Here is a 27,208-nt window from a genome sequence, read left to right as displayed (position 1 = left end):
TGAGATACAGCAAGTGAGAAGACTGGTCTTTGACAATTACCAATAGTGTCCACTGTCTTTATTTCAATATAGTACTTAAAATCCGTGTAAGTTGACCTTTAAAATCGCTATTGAAGTAGAAATATCACAATTAATACAAAACCCTTAAGTATCCGAAGCCTTTTGAAATAAACACAGTATCACGCATACAACTTGTCAATAATAATAGTACAAAGCAGAGGCATCAGTGCGCTGTACAAAGCAATTTAACCCAAAAATGACGATATATATATAATATATTCAAAATAGTAAAAATTAAAAAAAATAAAAACTAAAATCTAGATTATGCACACACACAGGGTCAACTGAAAAACAGGGAAAAAAAATTAAGGACAAGCTCATATTTTAATTGTCAATTATGAAAACGTGCCACCATGCTTTAGGGGCTAAACATATTATAAGGATTTACGTTACTATTTTGTTTAAGCCGGGCCTGCAAGTTGCTCATAATCTTTCCAACTAATTTTCACAAAATACTTGAAATTGCTCATATTTGCATAGCAAACACCATCTCGGGCCAGTCAAATTTTCAATTACTATCAGCAAGAGGAATTTGCTCAACTTGCTCTTTCAACCAAGGTAGTAAAACCAGTGGCGTAACTATAAGGGGTTGGGGGGGGCACATCCCCCTCCCCCTGATTGATCTCTGTACCCCCACCCACCCCCAATTTGTAATATGGACTTTTGATAACTAATTGGTGAAATACTTTATGTACAATGTTTTTAAACCATTTCTCTATATTTATGCACACAATGTATTTTTCTTTTAACCTCCATGCCAGGTTATAAATCTTATGACATAAAGAGTACACTTTAAAAGGGGCCTGTCTTGGATAAATGCAAACGGAAACTACAATTTCAAAGTCTCCCCCCCTCCCCCCTCCCTCCCCAAGAAAAAACGGTGCACCACTCTGTGTCCCCCTAAGCTTTCACCCAAGTTTTACTGCATATACCAAGTTTATTTTACTGAGTAGGCCATGTATCATTAAGTGTTCTGAGTACTATGGAATTAAGACAAATACAACATGATTGAGACAATTGTTTACAGATACATGTAAGTTTGTACCTACACTGTAACCCCAGACATATTAGTGACAGATTTAAAGTCTTCTGGGTTGTCCGGGTAACCAGCATAATCACAGCATTGTGAACATTCCGATCGGAACACACTGACACTATCACCATGTCCATAGGTATCGCAGTAGCCTGGTCCCGTCACTGCAACACAATAAACAAGAAAATAATATTAAAAGCTCTACTGTTTCTGATATGCAGAGTGTTGGTTCGAGTCCCCAGCTGTGACACTTGTGTCCTTAATCAAGACACTTAACCATTGCTTCGTCCTTCGGATGGGACGTTAAGCCGTTCGTCCCATGTGTTGTGTAACGCATGTAAAAAACCCAGTGCACTTTTCGAAAAGAGAAGGGGTTTGCCCTGGTGTTCCTGGCTGTGGCTTTTGTATTCGCCGTAGCACCTTGTTAACCCTTATAAGGTGCTACATAATTGGGTCTCAGAATTATCATCACTTCAATAACCTATCTTTCTGAAAGTTTGTATATCCCTAGCACTTTGAGTACCTTGTTGGTAGATAGTGTGCTATAAGACTTCTATATTATATATTATATTATAACATTACACAGGATAGCTTTGGGTCGTGTAAGGGGCAGGTATATGGAGAAATTAAGGCGAGTAAGAACTTTACCTACATTCCAAAATCAATGGTATTGGTAGGCAAAATTTTAAGTGCAGATAAACCAATTTCATAGAGCTGCTTTACCGGAAAATGGTGCATTAAATTCCCGGTTACAAATGATACACAATGAAATGTTATTTTGGCTGGTAATCTTATCCATGTGGAAGCATATTCTATGGTGCTTAGCTATTTTGTGCGCAGCTTACTAATACTTTGTTACTGGCATAACGAGGCTGAACAGTTTCACATTAAAATAACCTCTTTGGCCACCAGATTTTGTGATGGGCCACTAACTTTTTTCCCAACATTAGCTGTCTCTGCTTGCTAGTAACAGTTTAATTTAATTAGGTGTTCGGCCAACAGCCGAACAACTATTGTTATTGTTCTGTTTTTTGTTTTTTTTTTTCCTCGCGTTCTTCTTTCCCTGCGAACCTTCTCCAGCAATTTTAAACAAAAGTAAAGCTTGTACAAACTTAAAACTTACTATGTACATCGGCAATAGTGAGTAGACGAAACCGCCACTTTTTGGGAATGATGACGTCATTGATGACGTCATGGCAAGGTTTTTAAAGTTGAAAAACGACATTTGCTTTTCGCTGTATCTCAACGAATATTAATGCTATGATGTTCATACTTGGGCATCACATAGATAAAGACTTGGACAACATTTGAAAAGTTAACGCCAAAATCGTATGACCTCATCTTCTGGTCGTACCGGAAGGTCAAACTCTGCCTTTGTGTTTTTTGTGTTTTTTTGTAAAAAAAGACAATTTGTTGTCATAACTCAAGATTGATATGGAATTTAACATTGAAACTCATCAGACAATTGAACCTTAATAATAAGACCACACAAACTTAATGATGTCATGATGACGTCATCAGGTTTTGAATTACAACAAATCAAAGTTAAATATTTTAAAGAAATCATAACTCCTGAACCACATGGTGGATTTTGACAATCTACATATCATCGGACAGGTCGATCAAACTTCAAAAAACGCTACACACAAAATGACCCCATTTGACCTTGACTTCCGGTTCAAACCAAAGGTTGAACAATTTTACAATTTTTGATCTCTAAAACTACGTAACATTTCAACATAAATTTTGCATCCCGTTATAGATGAGTGATCCTGCTCAAACTTTCCCACAGAGATGATACCAATTTGACCTGAAACTCTGGTCGAAATCGGACGATAAAGCCCACGGATGTGTTGACCCGCGTGATAACTGCGTACACTGCAAAAGCGCTTTGCCTGGCCGTTCCGCTCCATTGATCACACCTTGTTCAGTCCACGAGGCCTGTGTGTTCTGCTCGGAATAGTGCATCGTTTGACTGTACGCGTGATTTCGATTCATGTTTTGACAAGTCTCAGGTCATTGTACTTACAACGTAGCGCTAGTTTAATGGTTTACCAACATTTTACAATTGAAGTCCGCTCATATTATATTCGGCGTCAAATTGTTCCCCTGTTCGCCCTTCTCATGGCTTAATTATCAAAACGGAATTAAAGACGAAGCTTCGCTGAGATGGCCACCTACTGCAGCGATTCGTATGACTTTTAATTATGTGAGAAAATGCAACCAGAAAAAGACGAACATTGGTTATGTTTTGATCAAACACCGGGAAGCGGATTCGTGACATCGACTCGTGAAGGGTGTTTCTATCCGGCACTCACGGCAGTGTTTAGCGCGCTACACGGTAAAGCTTTGTGTACAAATCATTGCTTTTCAAAATAAGTGTTTATTTAATGCCTAACAAAATCTAACGTGCATCCCAGTTATCTTAGTTGTATCTGTACCCGTGTCGTACACTTGCGAAACCTCTGTAATACTTAATAAATAAGTCTTTTACAGTTATTTACTTCACAAGTCTAAAATTAGTAAACTGTTGTTTCGTATAAAGTTTCCCCAAATCCAGTTAACCTTTTAAGAAGTTTACTCTTGAGTTAAACATCACAAGGATCACAAAACCTTCAAACTTTGCACATAGTTAGCTCTTTACTAATAAAATACATCGCTTTAACAAGTATTAAACTTAGCATTTGTTTTCTGTGCAAAGAAAGGTATAAATGTAATAGATTTACACTTTTACTTTCTGTGAAAATTAAAAAGCTATCAACAATCTGTTCATAGATTTAATTTTCCTCGTGTTCTTCTTTACCTCTGAACCTTCCCAAGCAATTTTAAACAAAAGTAAAGCTTGTACAAACTTAAAACTTACTGTGTACATCGGCAATAGTGAGAAGATGAAACCGCCACTTTTTTGGAATGATGCAGCATTAATGACGTCATGACAAGGTTTTTAATGTTAAAAAAGGACCATTTGCTTGTTGCTGTATCTCAACGAATATAAAAGCTATGATGTTCATACTTGGGCATCGGATAGATAAAGACTTGGACAACATTTGAAAAGTTAACGCTAAAATCGTACCACCTTAACTTCCGGGTCGTTACCCTGGGTCAAAGTTCGCCTTCGTGTTTTTTTCATAAAAAAAACACTTTTGAGCTTATCTACGGCATAACTCAAGATTGAGATCGATTTGAACCTTGAAACTCAATAGATAGTTGAACCTTAGTATTTTTAAGACAACACAGGCCTAATTACGTCATAATGACGTCATCAGGTATTGAATAACAATAAAATGTGTAAAAATCATATGGCGCGAAAGTTTGTGGCGGAATTCCCAACAGCGCTCTCTTTTTGCCCACCAAAGAGGGCGCTGTTGATTATCAAATCTGTGTACAGCATCCAGTGCAGGGGTGAGCTAGATTTTTAAAGGGCTTTCATAAGTTGCAAACAAAAAAACTGATGTCAATCTCACACAAACATATTGCATTTGTGAAGAAACAAGTCGTTCAAAAGTGTGATACAAGCTTAACTATAAAATAACGACGCATTGTATAAAAAACATCTTTATGGTTCAATGTTTTTGAACTACGTCATCACGTAACGTCCAACCGAACACCGTGTTTTTGTAATTAACAAAAAACACTACGTCTAGTTTTGACTACTGTTGTTGTACTCACAATCATTCTGAACCATGTTATTGACAAGGCCTGCTCTGGGAGTCTCTTGAGGGCTGACTATTTCGCTTTGTCCCTGGGATCTTTGTCTCTTAACGACGAAGGTAAGCAGGAGAAGTATAGCCACTGCTACGCCAACTCCTGCTCCGATCAGTCCTTCAAGTAACAATGTCTTCGGTTTGTCCTCTGGCATTAATAATGACACAAAATAAATAAACAAATGGGCAATTCCACGCAAACATGGACATGACACCGTTTTTGACACAACTTTCTTTCCACTTAGAAGTTATAGCTAACATATGAAACCAATTTATTTTTAGTTGTTGACAAGGAATGAACCCATTTTTGCCAAATAAGAACTCAGCTTGGGCTCCATGTAGGCGTGGCTTAATTGACTGGAAAACTCTAATGCGACTGACCATGGTTTTGCCATGTATACCTAAAAGTTCAAGTTGCTGACCATTTATAAGTATCCTGTTGGATACTCATGTATCAGAGTTTTGTGTTACATATAGCGACACTTTTGCAAGCTTTTTGGTTAGAGGAAATTTTTGAATTGTACAAGTGTGTTTTTTACCATGTCCTTTTTGTGTAATGCGTGCGACTGACCGCTTTTAACAACGTTATAACATCCAGAGCACAAAGCCCACAACATTTCTAATATCATCAATTCAAAGCCTTGGGTGTCAAGTACAAATCAGTCTCTTTAAACTTAGTGGACAGAATATCTCACTGAGAACTACTAGCACCAAGATCGAGAAATGACACAGAAAAGTGTAATGCGACTGACCATGGAATTGCCCAAATGAATTCTTAACAAGTTGTCACATCAACCAATTGTTTTCTTGGTACTTCTGGTTTGCATTATGTGTTATCAAGAAACTTGCATCTTTCATTCTGATTGGACTATCCATGGCAACAACAGAGTGATATTAAAGCATAGCATGGTCCCATATCACACTCTACGTACCAAGCTGTTCCAACTGCACATTGCACTATTTTAAGTTGATATGTGATCATCCACCACCAATGGGCTGTAAAGTTGACACTTTCACTGTTATGGGATTAATGCATTTTTTGAGAGAGTGTGTAATCAGCTTCAAAATGATACCATCCACATTTAAATCAGATATTTCTTGACAAAGTTATGATTTCTCAAAGCCACATATTTTTTTATTCAGATTTCTCAAAGTTTTTTTGAAAACCCAAACAATTTAATAGGCTCTGCAATGTGCAAGTGCGACTTTACAGCCTATTGGTGGTGGATGGTCACATATATTGGTGACCACTGCTTTCAATTGCAATAAGCATCAAGTGTGACACATTTCGTATCCAAAACATTCCATCATATGCAGAAAACATGTTAAAGTTTAGGTGAGTGAAATGCGAGGCACTAACACTAACAGTTTTCTGTCGCTTCAAATTTATAAGTGAGCCAGTGGAATTTGCCAAAGATTGTACATGTTGGTTGAATGGTGTTTTGGGAAAACCACTGAGTGTAATTTATTCCTCCAAATATTAATCATGTCATAATCCTTTAAAAATACTTCAAGAGTAATTCTAGTTTAGAATACAAATACTTAAAATATTAACAAATAATCGGTGTTTTAAAGTTACCAATGTTTTTACCAACATCAGCTGGTGTTGCGAGTCCTCCTGGTTTCTGAGATGAAATTCTGATAACTGCATCATAAACAAAAGAAAAGGTTTTTGTAAAATCATATTTGGAAAGACATTTTACAGTCACTTGTTCAAAAAACTGATGAACCTCATGATAACAAGAAAAAATGTTTAGAGCATAATTTTTCTTGGATGTAACACATAAAGTCCAGTAGGCCCTTAACGAGGAAAAAATTAATTATAGTAAAACATACTTTTTATTTTATATTAAGAATGGAAAAGGCACACTGGTGTGTTAGCGCTGCCGCTCGCACAGCGAACATAGGTGGTAGTTGGAAAATGAATGCCCGATACAAGTTTGGTCTATTTTTGCGTCTTTTTTTTCCTGAGCACCATTTGTTTTTATTTTCAGTTAACAAAAACCAGCCATGACATGAACAAATTGCATTAAGCTAAGGTGTCTTTTGATAAACTATGATAGAGTTTTTTCTCACTTAAAAATCTACAAATGTAACTTTCCTTTAAAAAAAGGCTTTTAATGCGATAAAATAATTTGTAAACAAAAACAAGTTACCATTATTGTCTTCAGCATCAGGTGAAGTTGTTGGTTCCTCAGTCGGCCCGACTGTCACTCTGGTAACATTGAAAGGTGCAGACCGAACTGGACGTCCATCAACGATTCCCCCAGTTGGCTTCTGGTAGAGGGTAACCTACAATGTCATGGCACGTATATATTCCATAGAACAGGATTAGTCCGACGGTTATATAAACACTGACATACCCTGAAAGAATTTATCCTTAAGCAAAATTGCTCAAGCTACATTTTGCTATTATTCCACAGTTTCTCACTGTTTTTTTTCCCCCACAAATTTGTGGGTGCGTTCGATAAGCTTCCCTGGGTCAACCCCCTAGTGCTCACTCCAGTGAGCCCCTGACAAGAGCTAATCGAATTATCACACTCGCTCTCTCGTGATGACGGCATACACCTCAGGTCACCCCCAAGTGACCCACTCCACAAGCAGGGCACTGGGGGCTGACCCGGGTGAGTCCCGGCAAAGCTATTCGAATGGACGGGGGCAGACCGGGGTCGACCCAGGAAAGCTAAACGAACGCACCATGTGTGAGCAGTGACACTCTCTTATGGAAATGAAAGAGGACTGTAATGCGTTCAAGCCCAGATCGACCTACTGAAAACCTAGATTTCATATTTTACATGGTTTGCAACAATGTGCTACTTACACGTGCACTATAACAACCTGGTGGTACATCCTTAAACACATATACGTATATTCCAGTCTGAAAAGAAAAATAGTCTGTGATAATGCACTCATTAAATCAATATTTGTAATAATAATAAGGATAATAATAATAATAATCGATTTTTACCGTGCTTCACACACCCAAAGGGCATCTCAAAGTGCTTCCATCAGTATTAATCCTGGTCGCTTGGCCTTTATTCATTCCTAAAACCATATCAGCTCCCTCAGGAGTAATACAGCCTGTGAAACACGTTATGTATGTGATCCTAAGCTAAACCCATCACAAGAACCATCTCTGTCCTCACAGGTACCCATTTACCCATGGGTGGAGAGTAGCAATTATAGTTAAGTGTCTTGCCCAGGGACACAAGTGTCACGACGGGGACTCGAACAGAAACCCAAGAGTTTGAGTTTGGTGTTATCCACTCGGCCATGACACCCCACCATTATTTTAGACCACCTTTGGGCAGGTTCATTCAGCCAAGACAAAAACTTACAGAGCCATTGGTGTTGACAATTTGAGATAGTGCTGCGGGAGTTGATCTTCCATTACAGGGTTGTAGATTAATCTGGTAGTTTATCCACCTATCCCCTGGATATGTACTGAACAAAACAGACACGGTGTTTACAGACACGGTGTTGTACGACACTATGATGGTTGGTACCTGTGAAGGTTTCCATTCCTCCGCTGGTTCTGTGGAGAAAAATTTGCACAAATAAAAGAAGATTCAAGGATTTAGAAAAATCTATGATCAAAACAAAATGCTGAATTTATTGAGATTCAATAAGCCATAATTGAACAGGGATCCTGACTACACGATACTGCTGTAAAACTTCACTGACCAAAACAACTATTTAGAGCTCCACGGAACCTAAAACATTAGTGTACATCTCTTAGAACTTTATTTTCTCAAAATACATTTTTTTTTCAAGGAATGAATGCAAGGATTTTTCTTAACTTCAATTTTGGTCGAAGTAAGACAAATTGACTAGAATGGGATATGAACCTGACAGTGCAGATTAATGCGCAAGTGCTCTACCAATTGAGCTATCTAGCTGTAATGGTGGTCTCTCTATTTTGTCATAATCTTTGTTTGGGGGAGGGGGCAGGGATCTTCTTTTTTTTGTGGGGGGGGGCAGGGGGGGTGCCAGTCAGAAACCCTAAAACCTTTGGCTGCCATATTGACAGGAATAGCACCCAAGTTTGCAATGTAACCTGGGAAACGGCAGCCAAGGGATCACCTCATCAAAATATTTGGATTGATAAGATTTGTTATAATTTATACACACTTACCAATGACCAAGGGACACCCTCCAACTCCTGGTTTGCGTACACAACCTAGTTTGGAAATAAACCACTGAAAGCTTTACACATTAATATTTATAGTTAATGCTACATGTCCTTCCTTATAACACCTTCACGTCGGATGACGTGAATAAACGAGTTGACACTCAAGGCCCATTCTGATAGGCAAGATACTACACTGGTCATATCGGAAATTTGACATTTTGTGTCATAATTTCAACACCTTTTGAGATGACCCCCTTTCTTCATATCAACAGATGAGGATTCAATCTCCATAAATTACTAAATCTACAGTAAGCAGACAAATTAGGGGACTATAAAAAGGCCTACTTACTTGATGTGTGATAATCATCTCGTTTATTGGATTGTTTTGACCCAATTGATGTTATCTCAATACTGTAATGGCTGTCCATTTTAATGTTCCGCAAACAGGAAAACTGGAATAGAATCTGCAAAGAAAGCATTAAGAATTAGTTACCAATTACATACCGACTTATTATACCACGCCCAGCATCCCATACTATCATGACTACACGACTCTTTCTTCTTCTTCTTGTGTGTGCATGGCAGATGGAATAACAATAGAATGGCAGGCATTCCTAGGAAATCTCTTGTGACACGTGAATAGACAATCTTTAATTTCCGGGGCCACAAAATCTCCTACCATGCACATTAATCAGAGCAAGTTACGGTGCAGCAAAAAAAAAGGTTAACGGCTTGAAGTGTCAGGTTACGCAAACCCTTTGTGCTGCTTTTCACGCTCATATTTGACTCCAACTGTGCAGTTTGATTTTGACATGATTTACGTCTCACCTCAGATTCAAAGGATGTTGACATTGTGAGCGGACGATCAAAACGGATTCCATTGCATTCAGAGTAGCCAACTGGATAGTTTGTTTTCATGACGTATACGTAGAAACCTTCAAGTCCAGTGAAATTCCCTGCATCAAAACAATAATCACATATGCATCATTCAGTTTCAAATTCCTGTCGGTTGATTTGATTTTATTCCGTTTCATTTGGCCAAGTGATTTTTGGCATTCTTTGGCTTTAAAGTCTTGTGTTTGGAGGACTTTTGGGACAAAGTGGTTTCATTAGTCAAGTCCATCTTCATTGAACAATGGAGCAAGACAACTTAGGTTAAATAACAATAGTAACTAGTTCTTGATAATTAACAAGTTTGTGAAAGTGTTTAAAACAAATTCTCATGTAGCACATTTTACAATCATGAATCTTTACAATCATGAATCGATGCACTAATACATATAGCGCCCTGGTCGTTGGGCCATTCCTGCCATCTTTCTCAGCTCTTACTTGAGTATACAGCCCGAGCTGCTAAGGAATCCAAAGGCTTTTTCAAACTCTACCATCGCAGGTACCCACTAACCCCGCCCCCCCCCTCCCTTAGTGGAGAGAGGCAATTGTAGTAAAACAATCATCTTGCATAATCTGGGATTCTAACCCTCACCCCTGTCTTTAACTGGGGATGGGGATGGGGACGTGGGGGTTGGAGGTTGCCACACATATTAAGTACCAAATGGAAATGACCACATACATACCAGTAACAGGAAGCACCCAAGTGATATTCAAAGCAAGTAACCTGGTGCCTTGGGTTTCATAAACAAAATCATTAACTATGAGCTTGCTTGGAGCAGACGGTACATCCCCGACCTCTGAGTCTACACAGTTGGCTGATTGTAACAGAACAAGAAAATATCTATTATTGGTTTTTAAAAATGTTTTCGTGTTAAACACTGTGTACAGGCATAGTACAAATTATGACTTGTATTAAACCATGTAATGTGGGCAGGGCATTTCTAGCCCAATGTATGAGCATGGAGCTACGAAAATGAGGGAAAGAACATGCAGGCCTGTATGCTTCTTTTTATGAAAGGGCAAGGGCACCTAGGCATTTTCTCTTTGGCAAAGGGCACCCTATGAGGAAATTGTAAATTTCTACTTGAGAATTTCAAGGGCACCAAGGCAGTGACCAGGGGGAATGGAGGCAACCACCTTTGTTGCCTCCGAGAAGTATCAGTCAGACCTGAACATGGTTAAGGGCACCAAAGCAATGTCCACAACTTGGGAGAAGTGGAGCGGGGGATCACAATAGTTGAGTGATAGTGAATAACAGCGTCTTGCAACAAGACTAAGTGTTGGTACATACCGGTTGACTGTTGTAGGTGGCATGTAGTTTCCCATCCATCCACAAAACCCTGAAGAAAAACAATCAAATATAAAGAAACTGTTAAAAAAAAACTTATTTTATGAAACAAGTTATGTAAGCATGATTTGGAATGTGTTGTCCTAATATAAATCAATGAGTGTACATCGTAGACCAAGGGGAAAAGGGTGGAAGTGATATTTATGCAATCACATGATGACCGTTATTGTTGGTATTACTGTCATGCAAAACTGTTCAGTGAATTTTATATTATTAAATTTACTTGATGAAAGAATTATGGGTGATTTTGCAACTTACAGATTGTGCAAACCTGTGAAGTTAATTTAGATCATTTATCTTAAGTTGGTCAAAGTCAGACATTTTGTCCAGGGTATTACATGTTTATTTATGTATTTATTTGTTTATTATTGTGTTTTTTAAAGCCAACTAAATGGTATAGGTTTGCTGCATTAAGTTAAGATCAGTCAGGTAACTGGACACAGAAATTCTCCTTTTTTGCCTTACTGTATTTTATTTAGGTTTTGCTCACCATAGTTGTAATTTTACATGTATAAAAAGATTCATGCAGTGAAAACAGGATATGTTTATTAATTGAATGATTAGCATTGTGGCATTTGACAGGAAACCAATTTCCTACAGTCACCTTTTGACTTAATACATTTGTTATAAATTGCCTTATTTCCCTCAAATTTCATTCAAATATTAACAACACGTCAATGAAAAAAAGCAGTAAATGTTTCCAGGCATTTTTGATGTAAATTTGAGAATGGATAGAAATAAAAAAAAAAAAAATCAAATGTACCTGTTGTATTCAAAATAAGCCTGTGTCCATTCCAATGATCATTGCTGTTGAAACAAGCTTCTTAGTTTTCAGTATGCACACATTTAAGTTCACATACTTTGCTGTGCCTGGATTAGCCAGAAATTGTCAGCAGTTTATAGTCAAAGGAAACAGCCACTTTTTAAAACAACAATTTATACTATCGACAATATACAGTACTTGGTAGTTTAACATTGACATAGTAACTACATCTCGGACAAAAAAATAAGACTAGTTCCTGTTTTACCAGCATACACGAATTTATGGATTTTCAGTGCTCACCCTGCTTGGGACCAGGGAGAGGATCCCCCCCCCATAAGAAAAATTTCAAAAACTTTACCCCCCCCTTCCCCTTAAAGGTGACATCCAAACTTGCACAAATGTACACTAGTATAGCACCCCCCCCCTTCTGATTGTGGGGTAACAAGCAGAAAAGGGGGGGGGGGTGCTATACTAGTGTAAAATGTATCATTATGCCACTGCCTCAAGAGTACATAGCAGACTTAGAGCCAATATTATGATATGTGTACATGTACCCTTCCTCTAAAAATACAAAGGGTGCACCTTCAAACTCAATCATCTACATGTGTCAATCAATTTATGGCGCACTCAGCAACCGCCAGGAACACCAGGGCTAACCCCTTCTCTTTTCGATTAGTACACTGGGTTCTATGCGTTACACAACACACGGGACCAACGGCTTTACGTCCCATATTCAACCCTGTATTCTGTGATCTACATTTATAATTGATGTTGCATCAGGAAGTTGTTTTCTATTGTTTCTCGGCCCAAGCAAGCTTAGTTTCCCACAATTGTCAATAAGTTAGTAATAACATAGCCAAACTTTCACCCACAAAATTATTTGCACTCCATGGCAACAGCCATTAGGTTTGCTCAAAACAGCCTGTACCATTATGGCCTGAAGGTCAATCAGTGCCACTCCATGGTAAAGAAATGGGACTTTCCCTTTTACTCTTTGTGGTTGTAAACAGCTCCATGGACAGGTTAATTATGGGTAATAATCCATTAGTACTGAAGGTCACAACAGTGCTTGCTCTATGCACAGAGAGGAACCATAGAAGAACTGCCTCTGCCAGAGAGTCTGTAAATCCACAGGGCTCCAATTTGTGGTGGGTAGGGTAGGGGCATAGGGGTCTCTGTCCTTTCTTTATATATAATAGTAGTATCCACAAGACCACATGGGTTGTTGCTCAAAGATTTTACTGGACAAATATTGTGTTTACAAGACCAGAGTCAAATGGAAAAAGATGATCTGAATCAAAATAAGTAGGCCCACACATTTTATGTGTTTTGATTTTGAACTTAAGCATCGAAGGAATACTTAGGATATATGTGTCTCATTTGTCTACTGGGTTTACATGTAAGCTTTGATATCAGCACTAAACAGAAGTGTTCAAACTCAACTTTTTTTTTGAATGTTTCAATTGTTTTGAGCAAAATGGGAGGCACATGTTAGTCTTTTATTGTGACAACGATATCCTTTTCAAAATATAAATAATACTAATAACCCTGTGTGTCAATATCTCAGAAATCCTGACTGAACGCCAGCACGAAAGTAGTAAGCTCCACAAAATTGGGATTAGGCCTTTCGTATCAGATTAAGAATTTATAGGGACACCTGCGAAAATAGCATCACTAGCCCTGGTATGCGACGGAGGAGTCCAACCTGGTCACATTCATGTGACCTGAATTTTGCAATCTTTTGCTAAGCAGAAATGTGTTTAAAAGCAATACATTCTGCTTATAAGCAGCTAAGAAAATGTCTTCTGGGGATGGTACAACTATGCACAATTTGTTTTTTAATTCCACAATCTGCTGTGGAAGTACAAAGTGCATTGACACAGCAATACACGTTTTCGTCAAAATTCCCCAAAATGACATTTTTTGTTTTGGTCATTTTATGTGACACTGACATTCTCTTGGAATAATTTTTGTTATTACAATCAACACTTTGAGAAAAATTGTGATTTTTACCTCTTTGCAGGACAGCCTTTTTTTGAGTCAGCATGTGTCAGTGACATAACCCCGGGCCTCTCAGAACCCCCTAATGCACAGTAGCCCCACCCCTCTCAGAACCCCTTGCACAGTAGCCCCACCCCTCTCAGAACCCACTGTTGCACAGTAGCCCCACCCCTCTCAGAACCCCTTGCACTGTAGCCCCACCCCTCTCAGAACCCTTTGATGCAGTAGCCCCACCCCTCTCAGAACCCCTTGCACAGTAGCCCCACCCCTCTCAGAACCCACTGTTGCACAGTAGCCCCACCCCTCTCAGAACCCCCTAATGCACTGTAGCCCCACCCCTCTCAGAACCCTTTGATGCAGTAGCCCCACCCCTCTCAGAACCCTTTGATGCAGTAGCCCCACCCCTCTCAGAACCCCTTGATGCAGTAGCCCCACCCCTCTCAGAACCCCCTTGACTCACTGTCCTATTGCAGTTACCCCCCCCCCCCCCCGGCCCTTGTCAGACGCCCATCCCTGATTCCCATTCCCAATAGACTGTGCGAGTTTCACGCAATTCTCATGCATATTTGAACTTCCGGGACCATTGTGGTCCCAACCTAATGGAGTTTTACATTGGGGAGATTTTGTTTCGTCCATTATTTTAGTTTAAAGGCAGTGGACACTATTGGTGATTACTCAAAATAATTATTAGCATAAAACCTTCTTGGTGACGAGTAGTGGGAAGAGGTTGATGGTATAAAACATCACGAGAAAAGGCTCTGAAGTGCCATAGTTTTAGAGAAAGAAGTAATTTTCCACGAATTTGATTTCGAGACCTCAGATTTAGAATTTGAGGTCTCGAAATCAAGCATCTGAAAGCACACAACTTCGTTTGACAATTGGGTGTTTTTTCTTTCATTATTATCTCGCAAGTTCGATGCCCGATTGAGCTCAAAATTTCACAGGTTTGTTATTTTATGCATTGTTGAGATACACCAACTGTGAAGGCTAGTCTTTGACAATTACCAATAGTGTCCACTGTCTTTAAGGTAACTGATGACCTTAATAATTACATGTTGTTGAAAATGTAATACAACATAATATAAAAGTACAATAAAAAAAACGAAGAAAAACCGACATGAACACTTGACCTCAGGTCAAGTTACTTGACAAAATTAAGATTTTGGTGCCCATCTCCAATCACGAAACTTACGCAGACGTTTGTTTTATTTTCGAGGGGTGAACAGCTTTTTCATTGGTCATTTAAGCGTCAGCTTCCTCTTTAAACTGCTTCAAACATTAATCTAACGCCCTCGCGAAAATTGTGCGTCCGCATAAAACCCAGCTTTTGATAACACAAACAGGGGTTAAAAAAAAATTAAGATCAAATAAACATCCTTGTTCCAGAATTTTCCTTTTGTCTATACATAAACTATAACCGATTAATTGCATAAATGTTTAAAAAGCTAAAACTAAATTAAACAAGCTCTAATGAGTATTTTTGTTGTTCAAATTCGGTATTTAGAATAATTTAAAGCAAAGATTTGATTTGATATAATGCAAGTTTTTGGTCTGTCGTGTTTTCTCGCTCCGGTTCGCGCAAGACTTGCACAGTCTACCGAGATAGACACCCCTCCCCCCAAATGTACTGCCAACTGTTTTTTTAGTGCAGCCAGTGGCATGCATTGGTAATTTGGGCAGGGCCCAATTTCTAGAAAACACTGCTCAGCAAATTTCTTTGCTAAAGCAGAAGAAAAAGGGGCAGGCACTATCAGTAATCACTATCAGTAATGAGTTAGTTGCATCATGGAGGAATAAATTTGGTTGCATACAACAATGTAAACTTGATGGGATTTTGGCTAGCTAGTTATCACTTATCAGCTTTTTTTTTACAGTCACACTCTCACAGTGCTGTGCTTGCCTTTTTCCTCAATGCAATAGCAAGTTGTTTCACTATTAACTACCCGACTATGCAGTAACTCGATACAGGCTTTATTTAGTTAGGAAATTGTGCCATATAGCAGTAGCACAACACAATGAATATGTACAAACAATCCTATTACGACGATGTACTTACCACTGGTGGACAGTAGTTGGCACAAGCAGCTTCATCACTTCTTACAAAAGAAAACAATAGACTTTGCATGAACAATGAGTGCAGGAATGTTGCGGTCACTGCAGACGATTTACTAGCCATTTTAAACGAGATTGAGAAACCTGTTTGGTTCAGCCGTCAACGTCTAAAGTTGGCACATCATGACTCAGGAAGAAGAGTCTGTTGTTGTACCGACTTATCCAGAGAAAATTATTGTGAAATTGGACAAAATCAAGCAGCCACCTTGCGATATGATATAGCTCTTATCATATAGCTCTATGACATAGCTTCGTGTGGTGAGATGAGAAAGTACACCCGACACCCCCATATAGCCATACGACGACGTACGTACGCCGGACGTATACACAAACATGTAGACTTGTAATCAAGTCGTATGTAGACTTGTATTAAAAATATTTGTCGCGGTGACGACGATACTATAATATAATTGCCTTGAACAGAAGACTAGCGCGCAGCACGTCTAATGTGCAAAAATATTTACCGCATCGTGTGGGCGACTAGGGTGAAGTTTATGATAAACATGGCGGATTGCTGAATGACCAAATGCTGCAGTCCAGTAGCATGCACGAACAAGTGTCAATAACTTCCTAAGTTCTCACATCTCAATATGATTTAATTCGTGGCCAGAGACTCAGAAAGGTTTACTGGAAGTGACTATCATATTTTGTATTTAATTTGTAACCTTCATCATTAGTGCAAGCATCGTAGAATTTAAGTAAACAGAAATGATTTTAATTGTGAAGATTCTTCAAACGCAAGGAAGGGAATGCCGTGTTGAGGTACGTTGTAAATGCTTTTGGTTTTAATTCTTCTTGCTTGTGCTATAATTTTATTGTTATCATGGAGGTAATCAAGTTCCTTCCTCCATGCAGCAGGCCTACCTAGAATAATATAAACTTAGTTTGATAAGTAAACAATTAAACACTCTTATTTTATTTATAATTTAGTATTTTATAAATGAAATTTTTAAGATAGTTTATATTTGTATAAATTAATATATAAAGACTAAAAATAACGAAGAAGAAGACGAAGAAGAAGAAGTTAAGTCAAGAGATCGAGAATAAGATTAAGAAAGAATAACAAACAAGATTAAGAACAGGCCTGTGATTTTATCTTTGTTCATGGGTTTGTTGAGAGAGAGATTTACATGTTGAAAAGGGCACTTCTAAAAGTCCATGGGAAACTTATGATGAAGGGGCACAAAGGGAGGGGGCACCAAGGGGGGGGCAAGATCAGGGCACCAGGGGCAATGGAGGCTACTTTAAGTTCTACAAACTACAGTATTAAACTTGCGAAGCTGAAATACTGTTCTTAAATTCTTCATGTTTTCCATTTATAATTAAAATTGTGCGATCTACAAATAACAGGATCCACGTTAACATCTTGCACTTGCACAAAACACATAAACTCTGATTGACTTCCTCGACAACTGACAACTGAGGCAAAACATTTTGTTTGATTATAGGCTAGGCCTACACCATAGTTGTCCTCATGCTCAATGAACTTTTTATGTTTACATATTGGGCATTCTTTATCATAAATAGGTAGGGTATATCGTTGGTAATACTAATTACTTCAAATATTAATGATCATTAAAAACTTATAGAGTAAGAAGCACTGTAGCTTTTGAAGTATTGTGAGAAACGATTCCCATCTTACTAATGGAATGTGGTTAACTTCACAAAAAAGGGATTGAAACAAATTTAAATCTATGAAATATTTTTCAGATTGTGTATTGCAATTGTTGATTCAGTATTCTTCCTGCGTGGACACTAGATTTTTGACGCTCAAAACCACCTTTTGAAATGAAAGTTGTACTGGTTAGTTTTAGGCCTACTGTACACACATTCATATAAGATTAAAAGTTCCAAAAACTAAAGATATACTTTGCCTTTTTAAAATAAAACACTAACATAATACTTAACCTGATTTAATTGACTGTATAAAGATTCATTGGTTTGTTTTACAGGTAACAGCATCAGAACCAATCCTGTCCGTCAAACGAATGGTGGCTAAAGAGTTAGATGTTCCAGTGCATCAACAGAGACTCGTCTTCAAAGGAAAAACATTGTCAGGTACTAACATGTAGTAGTAGTTTCCTTACTTGAAGAGTAGTTAATTTACTTGTTGATGTCTTGCCGATGGTGATCAGAAAAAAATATTGCTTTTTAAAGATAATGGATACATTCGGTAATTGTTAGTTCTCACTTGGTGTATCTCAACATATGCGCAAAATAACAAACCTGTGAAAATTTATCTCAATTGGTTGTCAAAGTTGCGAGATAATGGAAGAAAAAACACCCTTGTCACACAAAGTTGTGTGCTTTCACTTTCAGATGCTTGAATTTGAGACCTCAAAATCAAATTCTGAGGTCTTGAAATCAAATTAAAATATTTTAGTGAGCAATAACTTCTTTCTTGAAAACAATGTTACTTCAGAGGGAGCCGTTTCTCACAATGATTTATACAATCAACATCTCTCCATTGATCGCCAAGAAGTAAGTTTTTATGCTAACAATTATTTTGAGCAATTACCAATAGTGTCCAGTGTCTTTAATAAACCATAGAGGCCCTCAGTATAACAACTATGGAGGGTTGGAGGGCCAGTAAATTGTCTCAGTATGCCTTTAATATTGTACTACTCTGCAGAAACGTTATATCTCGATGCATACTTGTTTTCTGTGTACATCTGGGCTAATTTGAACAAAGATACATCGTTTTGACATCAAACCTGTGCGTAATGTGTAAAAGTGCTATTTCAGGGGATGCAAAGCTTTTGTACTGACATGAGGAATTGACGACAATATTTGGATAGGTTTTATTAACATTTAATTGAATTTGTTTTCTTTATACAGATGGCCAATGTTTAGGTGATTACAATATTGGTCCAGATACAAAAATCCATCTTGTCATACGAAGGCCAGAAGTATCGTTAGATCTAACAAGTACCTCACGAATAGGAGGTGGAACTGCATTATGGGATGCCTTAAAGACCCTCCTACATAGACACTTTACTTCATCGGATGCAGAGAAAGTCTTAGAACAGTTTAAAAAGGTTCGCATCTTGAACAAGTTTGATTTTCAATAATTTTGTTTAACAACTTGAACACCGAAATGATGACAGTAACCTAAACTTGCAGTTACAGATTACCACTTACAAAACCACAAGTTAGTAGAAACTTTGTATATTCAACTAACAACCCCTTGTATCCATAAATAATGTAACTCTTACTTAGCACTTTATACCCAGAGGGCATTGATCTAAGGGCTCATTATTTTTTCTTTAAACAAGCAATGTATTACCAAGGGTGTGTTTAACACTGTGCCCTGTATTTAATACCGCATATTTTAAGCTGCAAATTACTACTTTGTCAAAAATGACAATGTTTGACATTTTTGGAAACTGTCTGTAGTCAAGGTATGATGATATCACGCCTTGACATTCAGAAGCTAACCCACTAGTGTCAAGTATAATCAGATCAGGCACAAAGTGTGCATGGTCCAACTCTTAAACTGTTGAACATTTTGTCAGTATTTATGAAGTAAAACCACAAATACATGTCTTCAACACCCATCTATTTTTTTTAATAAACAGATGCAATTCCAATAATTTGCAAATGCCTGACTGGAAATTCTGATGTACTGTATGACTTGTTGGTCTTTGTAACAAGGTGGCTTCGTCTGTGTGTAGTTTAAGTTTTGGAGTAATTATATGAAACTTATTCTGTGATTTTGTTGCTTGATTATCCCACCAGGAATTCTCAACAACCATTGCAAATCTCAGTCTGGATGATATAGAAAGGATCTCAATGTCCAAGCTGGGTGTACACCAAGCTCATGAGGAAGCTGGACCCTCAACAAGCTAAGATTCAGCAGAGTGAACAGCCAATGGTGGCACCCATCCCTGTGTATAGACCTTTAGCATTCTGCCACCATCTTGGTCATGTTCCCTGTATCCAACAGCAGTAATAGATGCAAATACTCGTTGTACAAAAAGGAACCAGACTATTGGCACTGCCAGCCTCGGTTTGGTTACATTGATTTGAATGGGAGAGAATCAAGATGGTTGCAGCATGATAGAGGTCTATGTCTGAAAACCAAAGCTATTGAGCTTGGAAGGGAGAGAAAATTTGAGAAAATCCCGGACCGATGAATGGTTGCTGTTGTGTCAGCCAAATTGTAAACGGACCGAGTATGAATGAAAACTATGCCAGAATTAGTTGTTACGTTTCTGGGAATATTTGTGTTTTCTTTTCACAGAAGTGTGATCAAATTCCAATTGGAGATGTTTGAATGAGTGTAGATCACATGATTGAAACTGTAGATTGACCTATGCAAATCAGTCAATTTGCATATTATTAAAAGAATTTACTTTTCGACCCTTATTATGATGGGCTTGGTTTCACACAAAGTATAGTCTTGGTGCAAGACGTTCTTGTTGAGTTGGTAAAACCATACACTCAAAACTACACACACGTCTCGACTATACTGCTGATAGAGGGCGTCCTCTGGAAGCCGCGAAATCCGTCAGTGCGATGTGTAAAGGGGATCTGGAAGTTTACCAACAGCGCCAGTTATTGTTGGATGGTAGTGTGCGCGCCGCGGATCGGAGGCCTGCGATAGCATAACTAACAACAACCTCTTGCACCAAGACTACACAAAGTATAGCATTGTGAAGTACTTCAGTTGTACATTCTCGACCGAAGTTGAAAACATGCAATCTGTTGTGTGACTTCGGTTGAATGCTCTATTTTAGAATTTTATTGGAGGGTTTATGTGCTATTTATTTAAAATCCATTGCAATACCAACTTGTAAACACTCCTTTCTAATATTGATTTGCATTTTGAATGACTGTTGACAAGAAATTGGAGTGACAGGAACATTCTGTACTTCTGTTGAATTTATTCAAGAGATATTCCCTTCTTTACACAAATTTATTGTATTCTCTTGTTATTATTGCATCCTTTTTTTAGTACAATTTCTCAGAAATCTGAATGTCATAGACAAGTGGACCGCTAGATTTCTTTATAACTTGTTCATCGCCAACAAAGAAAAGCTTGGCCTAAAAGTACCCACTACCTGAACATTTATCTGTGGACTTTGGGTTTTGTTTTGCAAAGTTGCCCACAAAGACTCAACAGGTGAAGGCACTTCGTTGGTTTTGAAATCTCTAAATGAACTTATAAAATGTTGATTTATATTATTGTTGATTTGAAAAGCTCACTTCAGCTTTATTTTTAAACATTTTATTCTTCACATTTATGTAATTTTATGGACACTGGTACAGTACCATTATTTCACAATGTTCATATCATACAACTATTTAGTTTCCTTATTTTCTATTTGAAATAAATGTACGTAATTTTGTTAAAATACACTTGGATATGTTTTTTGCATTTTTTTCTTGCATTCAATAATTATCGTTTAAGCATGAGCAAGTACTGCTTTTGTTGAAGTGGTATTGGTGGGGGAGTTAAAACTCTCAAAGGTAAAACAAAGAAATGTCTCTGTCAATGAGGCTTTTGGAAATGTAAATAAGGAGAGTGTGTATACAATGCATGTAGATTTAAGCTTCATAACATAAAATGAGTGTGCCCCTACTCTCCCTAGCCACTAACAAAAACCCAATATAAATTATACCTACTAGAGACATTGCCCTGTATTCGATTAAGTATATTTGGGAGCTCTGTGAAATGTAAACAAGCCTCTTTGGGGTAAAAAGACCAATATTGTTATCAAATAGCAACTTCTTGGTTGAGATTAAGACCCACTAAAGAAGTTGCTCTGTAAGGGAGGTTCTGTAAAATGTACAAAACTAGCTTAAGAGATAACTCAACGGAAGTTAAATTGATAATGCAGGTGAAGGTAAAATGTCATAGGCCCACATTGTAGAATACCCAAGTCAGTGAGTACCTGTAGTGGTTGGCCTTATCAGCTGGGCCTTATGCTGTTGTATTGGCGCCGATTATTTCAGAACGTGATGCTGAACTCCGGGTCCATTTCTGGCATTGTGCACAAATTGGTTCTAGTAGAATGATAACTCCGCTGACTATGAAAGCGAGGGCACCAACAATGAAGACTGCCGAGTAATCCCCGATGTACGCATACACAATACCTGTCAGAAAAGAAAAAACAATTCCATGAAGTAAATGGCACAGAACTAGGCAAACTTATAGTGCCTAGACTCTGGACTGAGTTGAGTCCAGACTATTGGGACATTACTGTAAGCGTACATTCATCTCGTGAAGCTGTTTTCGTCCAGACAGATTTAAAGGAAAACACCACAAACTAATAACTTCAAAAGCTTTTGAAATGAATGGCCAATAATTGTTCTGTTGTCTTACAATTATTTTGAGAAATATCTCTGTTGCCCTATGTTACTTTCTTTGTGGAAATTCTGTTTGATACTGAATACTTTATTGTGTTTTCTGTATTAAGTCAAAAATTCTGGGACTGGGATTGTGAGTAAACAATAGACACTTACCCGCTAGAGGCGGGCCCAGGAGAAATCCAATCCCTTGCATCTCAATCAGAAAGCCGAAAGAGTAGCACAGTGAATCCAGTCCAACATACTCCACAAGAAGTGCCGGCACAAGGGGATCAGTGGACCCAGCAATCAACGTGTAGCTTGTAGCTGCCATTGCTAAGGTTGGATACGTTGAAGCAGTCGACATGAGGAGTAGAAGCGCTCCAGATAAGAAGAGTGATAACGTGTAGCCAACCAACCGATGGGAGACGCACATGGCACGGTCGAAGATGAAACCCACAATGAGTCTCCCAAGCATATCTGTGATCCCCATACAGGCCATGATTAATGCCCAACTGTCTTCATCTATACCTAGGGAAAGAGCAAAGGCCTTGAAGTACATGTATGGCAGCTGGTATCCAATGCACAAGACGAATCCTGAGATGCTGAACAGTACGAAGAACCTATTGTGAAACAACCTATAGATGGTTACTAGCGGACTGTCACGCTTTCTGCGGGGGTACTCCTCAGATTTCTGACCTTCCCCGTCGAGATCATACTTTACACTTTCGTCATCGCCTGAAGTCGGACATCTTTGTTGTACGATATCGTCAAGTCGAGGACACAGTCTTGATTCTTCTAGAACTGGATCGAGTGTCGTTGATGTAATATTGTTGTAAGATTCCTGTGTCGACCGGTCCAGCGATAAGTCCTGATTGGATGGAACAGATAACTTTGAGATGTTGTCTAAAGTCAAAGGGGAATCGGGAATCGGTGAAAGAGCCGGAGACTGTAAGAAATTGCTGAGTACTGCTCTAGCGTTAACACTCTGCTGCCAGCTGCCAAATGTTAGTTCCCCTAACCCTTCTGAAGCTTGGTATGTTGAAGTTAAGTTCGACGATGGAGGAGTTGATGCATGTGTGATCTCAATGGTCGGCACGCTTATCCCAGACACCGGTGGCTGAACTTGGCTGCTTGAGTCGTCCAAAGATGGATTGAAGGATGCCCCTCTTGTGATGTTTATAGGGGATGCTAGACCGAAGAAACCGTCAAGTGGAATAGGCGAGGAGGGTAGCGGGGAGTTTATAGGTGATTGCAAGAAAACACTTCCCCGCATCTTCACGCCGATGCTCTGCTTCCAGCTTCCCACGGGAGTATTCCGGGCTGATATTGCATCAAGGGCACTGCGGATGGAATTCAGGTTATCCACACTCGGCTTGACTCCAGTAGATTGCCTGATAACTACCAAAGATGGCGTCTGCGGCAGAGACGCTATATTAAGTCTCTCCTCGTTGTCTTCCCGACCTTCCAACCCTTCACTCCGAACAGGGATCTTGCTCTCTAAGTAAGTAGCACCACACAGACATAAGGTCAGTTCTACACATCCAAGAACTACGAAGGACTGTCGCCAGCCGAGAGTAGCCAGTAGGAATTGGTCAAATGGAGCAAAGATGAAGGTCCCCAGGCCGGACCCAGAAGCTGCAATACCAGCAGCAAAAGCCCGTCTACGCTCGAAGAACTTTCCTAGCATGACGATGCATGGGAGATAGCTCATGCCAAGACCTAAGCCTAGAAAAACAAAACACAGAAAACCAAAATCCTGAGTTTTATCATATGTATGCGGTTGATCTGTTTGTCCTTGTGTAGATGTAGGATCTCGCGATCTAGAGCCTTCTACGTAATAATGGTAGTACTTGCCATTTTGCAGCTTGGATTCTTCAGAAGTGTAATTTGGGACAGAGGCAAAACAAGACAATTTGATCAACTTTTGGTCTGGCTTGGCAGACAATTTTGATGATAGCAATTGTGTTACCACTTTTTGTTCAATTTTCTTGTATGTAGCTATTCATTCTTTGGACTTAATTTGTTATACTTTTTATAACCGTTTGATTGGTTAAACTGAAGACGATTATGATAAAATAAAGTAAAACATTTAAAAGGTGGTATCTTTTTTAGAGATATCACTGAGATTCTGCAGCGGTTCTCAGTTTGAAACAGTTATTTTTGAATCCCTTTCTCTATGAACAACCACATTCTTTCGATGGGAATTGTGTTTTCAAAATGTTGCAGGAGAGCTTTCTACCAATTAACTTTTTATGGTCGTTATATTATTGGGAGTAATTGCCAAAGGTATACCCTGCCTTAAAGGGACATGGGAAAGATTGTCTGTGATTGTTTACTGCAAGAAAGAAGTAAACGTTCTACCAGTGACAACACCAAATGAGAAGTAGAGGAAGATGATGCTCGTTGCCATGGAGCTTAGGAACAATCCAGCCGATGCGATAGCTCCACCCGCTACAGCCACTGTGCATGCGCCACATTTATCAATGAAAAGGCTTATTGCTGGACCTGCAAATTATTAAACATGAAAACACCAAAAAATATGTTGATTAGAAAGTGCCCCAGAAGAAGAAAAAAAATGTGTAGTCCCACGCAGTTGATGTCCACACCCCCAGCCGTAAGCCCCCATTTAAAATCTTGACTTTTTACGAATATGTAAGGGTGTATGAGTTTTTTTGAGGTATATTCAGTGATTTCAAAACTATTTGACTTCTTCACGAGCGCAAACTGTTTACAAATGGTCTTAACGGGAACTACAGTGCCCTCCCCCCCCCTTACCAGAGCATAACATCATTCCAAGCATGATTGATCCAGTCCAGGAAGTGGCTGCATTGCTTTGCTGAAACTCTGTCAGAAACTCCACGTAGAATGTCCCAACGGTTGCATAAGACATTCCAAATGTTAAGATGTGAGTAAAAAGGGCGGATACCATGACCAGCCACGCCCATCCATGGTCCAGGTTCTGGGCGTTGCGCGTGCCATCAGGTTGTTCTGTTTCATTTGTGAAGTCCCCACATGGTGGTTTAGTCGGTAGGCTGAGTAGCGATGAGGCGGTGTTGGGTGCATCTCCTGCTGCGTCTTGGTCTGGGGATGCGACCATTGTGCTGTGTGCTTCGTTGTGCGTGGATATGTCAGCAGGAAGTGACGCCATGTTTGCACTTAAGAATAATAAGAAAAAATGTACATGTTTATCATTATGTTTGCTAATAACTTGACTCAGCGAATGTTGTATGTTTTGTTTGATCATGGATCTATTTAAAGAGCACTGGGTAACAAAAAAGTGCAGAGATGCCAAGTCCAGAGGCCAGCTATGCGTGAGATTTTTTTGTACACACGAGCGCGATTTGGCAATGCATTGTCGTTAAGTTTTATTGTTTTCCCGGTCTGGCCCCAATGCGTGAGAAAATGGTTGCTGTGCGTGTGAGCGTGAGACAGAGCCCAAATGCGTGAGTCTCACGCCTAATGCGTGAGACTTGGTAGGTCTGAAAGCGTATAATTCCCTATATTATGGCAATGGAAACATCCGCGTGGGTGTACGAGCTGTGCGCAACTTTCAGCTTGCTCTTCACATGTTCTGTATCTGCTATAGCTATCAGGGAAATTTTGAGGAGTCTACTCGTCTAAGTGTGATCGTATGGAAGAATGATAGATACATGTACAGTTTGGGAAAGATGTTTGGATCCTCACACACTAGATTGCATTGAAAATAAACAACTGTTATGCCTCATTGTTACTTCTATACTAACTAGTAAGGGTTTCCCCTACCTCGACTTGATAGAAGCCATAGACAAGTTATTTGCGTTGCATTCCATTGCCTACTCTGATCAACACCCGGTCCTCCTTGCGACGAGCCCCCTACAACCACGCCATACTGCCCTGCTTTCCAGTGACGTTGCCCCGGGGGCTCGAGAGAAAGTCAGACCTGGTGAAATCCGACGAAAGACTGACGCTTGTATTATTTATCTGTAGTAACAAATGTAAACAATGTATTGTTAATTTGTAACTTGGTGTACTTGTTGTAAATACTTGTATTGTAACTTGTAAGTTGTAAGGTATTGAATTGAATGTGTACTGTAAGTTAAGTAAGTGACTTTTTCATGAAATTTTAGAAGTTCTCAACTAGCAGTTTTTGCTCAAATGCTCAATGCATGTGGTTGAATTGATATTACATGAATCATTGTTTAACAACAAAAGTTGACAAAAAATGCTCTGTATCCACAAGCGCAACATCACACGCATGCATACCTGTGCATTATTGCGTCACAAGGCCGATATGCTGTATTACTATTATACGCGCAGGCTCCCACAGAGTCTACTTTTTTACACTAAAATACTACATTCCGTATAATAAGATTATAAATTACCTTATATAAATCAGAAAAGCACAGTGTCATGATTGTCCTCTTTCCAAAAGGCAGTGATGACTCTGAGCAAACTGTCATTTTGTAAATAAAAAAGCTGCTGTACGAGTAATAACGTCCTAAAAACTTTTGTCGTTATCGTAGAGGGCGGTATACAAAGAGACCGTTAACAAAACTAGTTTGTTATTTCCGTAGAGGGAGGTATACAAGGGGACCGTTAACAAAACTAGCTGGTTATTTTTCGTAGAGGGAGGTATACAAGGGGACCGTTAACAATAATATATAGCTTTTTAGAGGAGGAGCTAGTTGGTTGACCAAAATAGGCAATGTTGATTGAATTGAATTTAATAAATTACACAGAGCGTCGACCTTATTTAATATCTGGGAGCTCCTCAGAATATTTTGAGAGTCGGAAGGGGAGGGATAGGACCGATATAGAGTTACAACTTCCCTATTGTGACTGCATGGATTCAACTTGAGGTATTTTGGATGATGTCATACTATAGGCACTG

The 27,208-nt window shown here is 38.9% G+C and overlaps 4 protein-coding genes across 5 annotated transcripts; 1 reads left to right on the top strand and 3 right to left on the bottom strand.

Moving 5' to 3' along the window:
- Nucleotides 1-797: 797 nt before the first annotated feature.
- LOC117307333 lies at nucleotides 798-9,220 on the bottom strand. Its single transcript, XM_033792054.1, has 8 exons — nucleotides 9,168-9,220; nucleotides 8,933-9,003; nucleotides 8,136-8,332; nucleotides 7,619-7,675; nucleotides 6,954-7,089; nucleotides 6,389-6,442; nucleotides 4,763-4,945; nucleotides 798-1,257 (listed from the first exon to the last, which is right to left on the bottom strand). Exons 1-8 carry the CDS (start codon nucleotides 9,218-9,220, stop codon nucleotides 1,106-1,108), a joined length of 903 nt encoding a protein of 300 aa, XP_033647945.1. The 3' UTR covers nucleotides 798-1,105.
- Nucleotides 9,003-16,341, bottom strand: LOC117307203. The gene is made up of 5 exons (XM_033791882.1): nucleotides 15,989-16,341; nucleotides 11,112-11,160; nucleotides 10,504-10,635; nucleotides 9,758-9,885; nucleotides 9,003-9,393 (listed from the first exon to the last, which is right to left on the bottom strand). Exons 1-5 carry the CDS (start codon nucleotides 16,106-16,108, stop codon nucleotides 9,271-9,273), a joined length of 552 nt encoding a protein of 183 aa, XP_033647773.1. The 5' UTR covers nucleotides 16,109-16,341; the 3' UTR covers nucleotides 9,003-9,270.
- Nucleotides 16,342-16,529: 188 nt separating this feature from the next.
- On the top strand, nucleotides 16,530-21,403 carry LOC117307201 (ubiquitin-like protein 4A). Its single transcript, XM_033791881.1, has 4 exons — nucleotides 16,530-16,806; nucleotides 17,997-18,102; nucleotides 18,883-19,082; nucleotides 19,783-21,403. Exons 1-4 carry the CDS (start codon nucleotides 16,753-16,755, stop codon nucleotides 19,891-19,893), a joined length of 471 nt encoding a protein of 156 aa, XP_033647772.1. The 5' UTR covers nucleotides 16,530-16,752; the 3' UTR covers nucleotides 19,894-21,403.
- On the bottom strand, nucleotides 20,993-27,136 carry LOC117307200 (monocarboxylate transporter 10-like). 2 transcript variants are annotated; one of them, XM_033791880.1, is made up of 6 exons: nucleotides 26,700-27,136; nucleotides 26,101-26,298; nucleotides 25,114-25,493; nucleotides 24,700-24,843; nucleotides 22,513-24,063; nucleotides 20,993-22,143 (listed from the first exon to the last, which is right to left on the bottom strand). In XM_033791880.1, the coding sequence occupies exons 2-6, from the start codon at nucleotides 26,145-26,147 to the stop codon at nucleotides 21,971-21,973; spliced, it is 2,295 nt and encodes a 764-aa protein (XP_033647771.1). In that variant the 5' UTR covers nucleotides 26,148-26,298; nucleotides 26,700-27,136; the 3' UTR covers nucleotides 20,993-21,970. The 2 variants fall into 2 exon arrangements, with proteins under 2 accessions (XP_033647771.1, XP_033647770.1); XM_033791879.1 differs by lacking the exons at nucleotides 26,101-26,298; nucleotides 26,700-27,136 and having other exon boundaries at nucleotides 25,114-25,635.
- Between the last annotated feature and the right edge of the window lie 72 nt (nucleotides 27,137-27,208).

Source organism: Asterias rubens, chromosome 2 (assembly GCF_902459465.1).
Source record: "Asterias rubens chromosome 2, eAstRub1.3, whole genome shotgun sequence".
In the NCBI taxonomy this organism is placed as follows: domain Eukaryota; kingdom Metazoa; phylum Echinodermata; class Asteroidea; order Forcipulatida; family Asteriidae; genus Asterias; species Asterias rubens.
Note: the sequence above shows the minus strand (reverse complement) of the source record. Positions and strands in the feature narration are given on the sequence as shown.